At 30.7% G+C, this 8,782-nt stretch overlaps 1 protein-coding gene across 4 annotated transcripts; it reads right to left on the bottom strand.

Annotated features, from left to right (window-relative positions):
• Positions 1-4,225: 4,225 nt before the first annotated feature.
• LOC106765466 lies at positions 4,226-7,677 on the bottom strand. Of its 4 annotated transcripts, none has more exons than XM_022783785.1 (5): positions 7,479-7,677; positions 5,540-5,801; positions 5,165-5,255; positions 4,623-4,689; positions 4,226-4,533 (listed from the first exon to the last, which is right to left on the bottom strand). In XM_022783785.1, exons 2-5 carry the CDS (start codon positions 5,775-5,777, stop codon positions 4,480-4,482), a joined length of 450 nt encoding a protein of 149 aa, XP_022639506.1. In that variant the 5' UTR covers positions 5,778-5,801; positions 7,479-7,677; the 3' UTR covers positions 4,226-4,479. The 4 variants fall into 4 exon arrangements, with proteins under 4 accessions (XP_022639506.1, XP_014505590.1, XP_014505588.1 ...); XM_014650104.2 differs by having other exon boundaries at positions 5,540-5,796; XM_014650102.2 differs by lacking the exon at positions 7,479-7,677 and adding an exon at positions 7,324-7,472 and having other exon boundaries at positions 4,233-4,533; positions 5,540-5,796.
• Positions 7,678-8,782: the final 1,105 nt, after the last annotated feature.

The following is an 8,782-nucleotide window of genomic DNA, read 5'->3' as shown; positions in this document are numbered from 1 at the left end:
GAAACTTAAATGACTAATATGGTAGGTTTTAAAATTTAAATATTTTCTGTTTTAAATGACTACATTACATATATTGTAAAAAAGGTACACTTAAAAATTAAATTTTAAATTATAAAAATTAATTATCAATAATTCTCTTGAAATAATTTTGAATTTTTTAACTATGTTTGATTTGTGACTCGTCAAATATAAAATTTTTAATATATATAATAACTCTTTTTGATATGTTCACCCGAAGAGCTTAACAATAATTTACCTACACCATAAAAAAAATGTATTAAAATTTAGAAAAATAAGAAAGTTTAACTGGAGATGGAATTGGAATTTCCCTTTTGATTGATTGAGCATGGGAGAATTTGTGAAATGATAGAAAAGAGTATTTCCTTTGTGATATTTTGAATTAAGAAAAAGTAGAATGATTTGGGAAGAAGATGCATGGGACCATATCAATAGGTACAGCCTAGAAACATTGGACCTCTCTTTTTTAATTAAACATCTTCTCACAACCTCTTTTCTTTTTTCTTTTTTTCCCAAAAACAAATAAATGCATTTTTTTGCAATGAAATGGTCCACATTTATATAATATTGTCTCTTCTTTTGGCAACGTTTGATGTGGAATTTCAGCATTTCTTTTAATTTCTATATTCAGATTACCTCTTTTTGCAGCATCTTTCATTCTAATCACCATGTTACTAATAGTTAATGACCATCCATCTCTAATTTTTTAGTTAGGCACATTTCTATAATATATTTAGGGTTTATTTTTTAATTATAGATATATATTTATATTAAAAAATCAATTAAAAAGAAAAAAATATATATTTGTGAACTCCAATCACTCTTAACAAATATTAATAAATCAACTTTTTCTTAAGAATGGAAACACTTTTACCTGAAGAGTGAAAATGACAATACGATGACTTAAAAATTCATATACACTATCTATCTACATATATATATATATATATATATATATATATATATATATATATATATATATATATATATATATATATATATATAAATAATTAAATTTAAAACTTACACAACTTATATTTTAACTAATATTTATTAAGAATAAAATTAAATGGTTATTTTTTTCTAAGTGGAAAATGATATTTTATAAGCAATTTTTTTACACCATTTTGACACGTCACGTATAACGTGGTTGGACGATTTCAAATTGAAAAATCTTTTAACACATAAAAGAATGTGAGAGGAAGGAAAGAGTGACTGAGAGGAGAAAGTTATAAAAAATGATGAGAAGAGGAGTCTAGCTACTGAGAGGAGTCAAAAGACCGGATGCATTGTAATCTTTTGTATTATATTTTGTCATCAGTTTTCTGTCAAAGCCTTCGTAACCTTTTCTTATATGAATACTTGCGTGAAACCAAAACATTTCGAAATCTCTGCATTCCTTAATTATGGAAGCAACCACTGTATTGAATGAAAAAAAAACAAACATGCATGCATTTTTCACAGTTTTGTAACCCAGTTGTACATTTGTGTGGGCGTATATTATTGACTAATCACACCAAAATCCAGACAGAAAATTATTCTATTACATTGCATTCATTCACAACTTACGAGTCAAATAACTTGGCTAGCTATGCATTTCAATCCCATTTTGGATTCATATAAAAATTGTGATTAATTCAGAGAAATTTATTCCCGATGATGATTCATAAATTTTAATAACAGTTTATATGTATACGATAGAAAATACTGTCATGTAATGGCGTACAGTGTATTATTATACAGAGGAAAGTTTCAGAATCTGGTGTTATATCTTGATGGCAGTTTTTCTTGAAGACGATTAGGTTTTACGCAAGATTCATCGCACTTAGTGACCCTAATATTGTTGCGCATGATTACTTACACGAGATGAAGGACGTGATTATTTTTGTTTTTGTAAAGATAAGATGATAGTTTAGTTTCCCATTTGGTGTTATATCATTTTCAGACAACTTTTATCACACAGAATCATTAGGTTTTATGCGAGATTCATGGTACCTATTGACCAATTTTTCAACCGAGTATCTGAGAATGAATCAAAACTGGAATTGTGCAAGCATTGAAAAAAATTATTTTGGGTTGTGTCAAGATTCATTGGGTGAGGCTGATTTCTTGAACTGCGTTCAAAATCTTCGTCTCGCATGAGCGACACAGAAGCGAATCTGGACTTAGAAAATTATTGAAGAAAAGAACCGAAATCTGAGACTGTCCCCTTGTTTGATGCAATCAGAGGAGGTTGTGATTGCATTTCAGATTCTTGACTTTGTGTGGCCAACAATGAACGGTCACAAATCTTGTTTTCAACGGACACGCAAGCAATCTGATTTGATCTCTACCAAAACACAAAAACAAAATTTTTCCTTATCCTCAATCATACACCTGTTCAATCACAATATACGCAATTATATCAAAATTTAACTTTGAAATGTTTTTTTATCGACTTTTTGTGGTAATTACAATGTGAGCAATCTTTATATATTGATGAGTTGAGAAAATATAAATATCTTCCACACCAAATAATAGATTTGAAAGCGTTATTTAAATTCAGATGTGCACGTCTTTAAATTCTTTAGACCATATGAGTTATCACATTTCATCAAACATTGCGTCCAAAAACTCATTGGTATATGGGTCCACATTTTAACAATTTTAAATATATCTCTTCAGTTTTATGCATCATTTTGCATTCCTCTTGTGTATAGGAAATCAATTAATTTACACACTGCCGTGCGTCATTAAAATGTGATATTACTGTTACTGCACGATGCTTTCTAAAAGGAAATTACGTAAAATAGTTTATTTTTATGGTTAGCTACGCCGCAATACTAAGATATAACAAAGAAAATAATATACAAAAAACATCTTTTTATTCTGTGTATTATACTATAAGACAGACAATGAATAACAAATAAAATAATGTAAAATTTACTTTAATTTTTTTAATATTAATTATATTCATGTAGTGCGAGTGAGTCTTTTATTTAATAAATACAAAGTTATTAAATGAGAGAGAGAGAGGAAAAAATATATAGATATTTAATGTGAAATAAAAATAAGGTGTTATTTTATGGTTTTGTGTATCTAGAACGAACGTACGTGCTTTGTTGGAATAGTGAAGCGCTTGATACGAATGATTGCAACGATGACCTTGTTTTTTATTATTTATTTGTTATGTCGTTTACAACTTGGAAGAACTATCTAAGTTTTAGAACCCATTGATTCGAAACTATCTAAGTTTGTGGTCCAAACTCTTTTTGTGGGCTTGGACTCAGATAATTTCAACTTGCATCTTTATAAATTTTCTAATTTAAATTATACAATCTAAAATATGTAAGTTTTATATTTTGAAATGTACAATGAAAAATATAAACATATTTTATACGTATAATTCAAAAATATTATGTCATGTTTTGAGCGAATTCAATTTCAACACATTTTTGTGAAGCCAGTGGACTGATGTTTTAGCAAAGTTTTATTTGTCTTTTTTTATTGTAATTACAATGTTGTTCTTATTTAGTTTTGAATTTTCTTGTCACTTCCTTCTGTTACTTTTCCAGGAGGTTATTAATTGTTTTGCAAATGGGGTTTAGGCCTTTTTCCATTACACAATAAAAAAGACTTTTCCTCAATGTTATTCCATATTTATATCAAACGATAGATTTCTTTAATTTTGTTGCCCTATACTAATTTTTTAGTCAAACGCAAATTAATTAATTTTGTAATTGCGAATACCATTGTTTTAGTTAATCGATAAGTATAGACTGGGCCAAGTAAACCATGTTGTTTGGCCCACCTCGGGTTGGCCTGCAATGGATACATTTTATTGGATAAATTTCAAAGCAGTAAATAGCAATGTATCATGTTATACTAAATGTTAACCATTAAGTCGAGAAATCTTTATCACCACTGATACAATATTGTTAAAAACATAATATACATTTTCAAGCTGGGTTAAACTCCAACAAGTGACACTATCATCTCTTTACACGAGAAGTCCAAAAAAATTACCTTATGGAAACCATTTCTATATAAAGAACATTTGCCCAAAACAGTTATGTAATGTATGAACATTCTTAGTTTCTAACTAGCACTAGTAAATAATTATGCAGAGGCACTTTCCCAGTAAGGAGTAAATAGAAAATGAATCAATAATGTTAAAACCGAAAACATATTAAATGGGAAAAACATGTATAAATGCATAGATACAGCCTTAAAGGTAACAGTAAGTAATAACTTCTGCATTAAGCAATTCAGATTTTAGTTTGAAAATGGTATAGATTCATTTACATGAGGGCAAAAACAAAAGATTGCCTTTAGTGTTTTAAATTACAAAGGAAGAACAAACTTGTGTTTGATCTTTTAATATTCTCTGCACAACTATACATGAAAGCCTTTCACGATTCAAATACATCATTCAAATATAAACAAACTTAAAGGCACTCGGCAGTTTCACTTCTCAAAGTTTCAACCATACATCCCTTCACGTTCCCAAACATCCACCAGGAATTCCACCATTTCCTATTTATGGAAAATCAACTTATCAATTTGTAATTTTGCAATCTCACGTCAAAAATCCAAGCAAACAAACATATACAAGGGCCACTTACAGATAAAGGTATGGACTTGGGGAAAGGTTGTCTAGTCCCAAGCAAACTTTCGTAAGTTGCATTCCAACTACACAACAAACACAATGACTAATAAGTCATCTACATGGAAAAAATTATGACAAAGGGAAAACAAATATGATGGAGACTTTGGCTTTGTAAAAGGTCATATATATAAACAGAAAATATATTGACTTGAATCAAATTTCTTTCAAGATCTAAAAATATGCCTTGTGCTTTCAACTATTATTAAATCGCTCAAATGTGAAAGAAAAATAGACCTCACTACCTCCCCAAAAGGCAATACATGCAAAAGGTAAATGTTACAATTTGACAGTGAATAAGGATGTATTTCGAATTCTCGTCCAATGAGGTTAAAAAAGAACCGGAAAATAAAAACTTCCGACACTTATTAAGTGTTTCACCAGCCCCCAAAAAATTATAAAGTGAATAAGCTAAGATCATGGCCCCATGTGTATTTCGAGTGGCTTATTCTTATAGAATATTCATTTAAGTGGGGACCAAATGAAATGCATTTGACATACTTCAGTCTGGGTTCACGTTTTTGTTGGCTAGGCTTGCTAGATTTTTCACTTCCAATCCACTGAAGCCTGCTTTCATTCCAGAGAAGAAGACCTGAAATAAGCAACAGCATGTATGTCTTTATTTTCCCCTTAAATAAGGAAATAAGGAAAGTAATTCTTGCAAACAATATACAACAGTATACAGTAAAAATTGATATTACCATAACATATCTATCCAAACCAGGTGAAAAATATCATATCATTTCCAACCTTTTTGTCATCCAAACCTTGGTTACATGAATGAATCGTACGGGATGGGGTTCGTGCTATGCTAAAAGTATAGATGAATATTTTTTTCAATATTAATCCCTACGGAAAATAGAATATAGAACTTGCCTGGGTTTACAAATTCAGAATTGGTGCCTGTAGTAGAAGTTCCACCACTATGATAGAGAATTTGATTTAATGTACTGACAGACGAGATACTTCTCTGAGATTGAATGTTGCCATTATCCAGATCACAAGTACTTGAACTCCAGAAACCATCTGATATATGTGGTTTTCTCACTGTCTGCCCCTGAATTCTTAGTCCCTTTGCCGGCTCATCCACAGCAATTATTGGTGTTGGTTTCATACAACATCCAAAGCAACCACTGTTCTGTATAAATCAAGTTAAATAACAGAAAAACTGAAGGCCAAAGTAAAGACAAGTGCATGTTTTCCTTATGTGATGTCTTTCTTTCAATCCTGATCTGTTTCCTTAGAAATTACAACTATCAAAAAATGTTAGGAGTTCCACATTGAGTAGGATAAACTACTTGATGTGGAACTTAAACTTGAGACTCTCCCACCTAAATGGATTACTCTATTGGGTTGGACTCTCCTCTGCTTAATTACAATGGGTGCTTTCATTGAGTTAAACTACAGAAAGGGTTACTTATGGGTTGAATAAGGTGCAGATTGAATACTAATGTCAGTAAAGCTTTCTCAAGGAGAAAAGGGCTACCACTGACTCAGTGTCACATTGAGTATCCATAGAATGAAGCTTCCATGGATGTTGACCCTTAATGGAAGTGACAATGTTAGGAGTCTAAAACTGAGCATTATCAGAATGAAGTTTCATCTAAATAGCACATTTTTCACTTTTAATACTTTGACCCAGCAGGCTAACACCTTAAAAAATAAAAGTGTTTTTTACAACACAATATAGTAGTTTTTATTGATTTCACAGCAAAGCCAAACAATCACAAAATCCGGGAGACAGTTTTACACAATCAAAGGAATGTTTGATACTATTGTGTTTCATCCTCATCATGTTAGCAGTATATTAAAATTGACCTGTGATATGCTTTTAAACACAACCAGTGATAAATGGATAATGTAGAATACAGCAACGAGCTCCTTTTAAGAAAAATCAATCCTTATTTTTTTATGAATGCTCTATTGAAGGCATTATCTTTAAAAATAATCTGACCACTTGGAGTTATTGCATTTAAATACTTTAAGAAAAAGAAAAAATGGAAGAACTAAGTAAGGAGTTTAATAGGTAGAAATCCACTCTTCTACGTTACGTTCAACCAGCAATTACAATCCACTAATCAATGCAGCTTCAATAAGTCAAATGCTGAGCCTACCAATAAAGAAAACGATTTTCGCCTTTTCGATTCCTCCCCTAATCAGTCATTGGGAAGAAAAATAACATTATACCGCTAATGAATCTCGGTCCATTTTTAATTGGAAAGGCAAATCATCAAACAACAACCGAACGAACGCCTTACAGCAACAGACACCAAGGATGAAACAACCGACGCCAGCTTCAAAATACTACAAAAACTGCATTGCTTTGAGTAGTCAACACCAAAAACCTAACTCGGTTTCACAAGATGACAACTTTAATCCAAAATAGCAAACCTAGGAACCCTTTCCACGAACAATTGAAAGGGAAAGGCAAATCCACTCCTAATTGATACCAACCAGAATTTATCTAAAGTTTGGGTCGCACATGACAGACCATATACCCAAAAGGCCAAAACGGAAACCCATTCATTGAATTGAATCAAAGCTAGAAAATTGATCACAAATATTCATGTGTGTATTTATCTATATATGCCAACAGTATCTAAGAATCTAAAAATATAAAAAATAAAAATAAAAGCAATATTGGGAATGGAGGGGCTCACCCCATACAAGCGAAGAGGTCAGCGATCCAAGCAGTAATCATCACCATCTCCACCACCACATAGAAATTTGAGAGGTGCAAAGAGCCACAAGAAGAAGAAGAAGAAGAAGAAAGGAAATTTCGCAGTGGAAACTGATAAACGAGTGGGTTTGTTACCTTTTATTTTATCGTGTCTGCTGCACTACTGTCACTGTCTGTCGTTTAACGGACGCTTGACATAACACACCACTTGCCTGGCTTCTTTTTTTTCTTTTTTATTGATTCATTGATTCCAATATTACCATTATCACAACACAAACATCGTAAGGTTTTGATTTTGGTAGAGAGAGATGAAGTAAACATAACCTAATGCAGTGATGAATACCAATTATTAGTGTCTCCTTTATTGCCTCTTACTCTGACCAATAATACCTTAGACCAACACCATCCTATCGCCACCTGCCACCTCCATTAATAAATATTAATCTTCACATTTTAACTCTTTCAACGCATAACCATTTGATAAGGACGTCCAACCAAGTTTTCAAATTTCAATTCCAAAAAAAAAAAGCTTTTTTTTTTCTGACAAAATATAAAACTTATTATTAAACATGTTTGATTTTTTACTTTCATGTATTTTTTACAATAATTTTTATTCTTGTATTATATAAAAAAAATTGTGGGACTTGGATGAAGAGGACAGCTCATTTTGTGCCTACGTTTCTTTGATTCCTCAGAACAATATTTTGTTTTTGGTATTTGCAAAATTATTACTTCACACGTCTGACCCCAACACTTTATTTCTTTTGGACCAATCAATTTATTTCTTTATTTTCAGTAATCTGTCATCATACAAACACTTTTTTTAACCTACTTTTTACTGCTCTATGTTTCTTTGTATTTTCATGTCATTTTTTTTACCAAACATTTCTGTTTTCCCTCTTAAGGATTCTCCTTCTATGCTACAAATTGCAATTACTATAATACTAAAGTTTAAAATTTATCACTGAAACATATGTTCATATTTAAAATGAAACTAAAATGATTGTAGGAATACACATTGAGATACAAATTGTATAAAAAAAACTCACTCTTAGTAGTGTGGTTGTGTCTATAGAGATGTGAGATTTCTGTCAAAAAAGAAATTACATCATATATTTGCTTACAGAGGGTGTGAATAGGTGAAAGAGATACATAATGTCTTTCATTTTTTAAACATTGTAACCATTTTTAAACAATATTTTATACTGAATTAGGAAAAAGTATCTTCATGAATGTTATACAATTATTGGTTTCAATCAAAAATAATGTGTAAGATTCAAGTTATGATCATTTTAATAAGAAACAGACAAATTGTCATGATTAGCCATAGTAAACAAATGAGTTAGTCATATTAATAACTTTATATATTATATTTAGACTTTATAAAAGTCATAGAAACAGATAGAAAAGAAAAAAGATAACATTGAAAATTTAAGACA

Source organism: Vigna radiata, chromosome 7 (assembly GCF_000741045.1).
Source record: "Vigna radiata var. radiata cultivar VC1973A chromosome 7, Vradiata_ver6, whole genome shotgun sequence".
NCBI lineage: Eukaryota > Viridiplantae > Streptophyta > Magnoliopsida > Fabales > Fabaceae > Vigna > Vigna radiata.
This window is presented reverse-complemented; position numbering and strand designations above follow the sequence as displayed.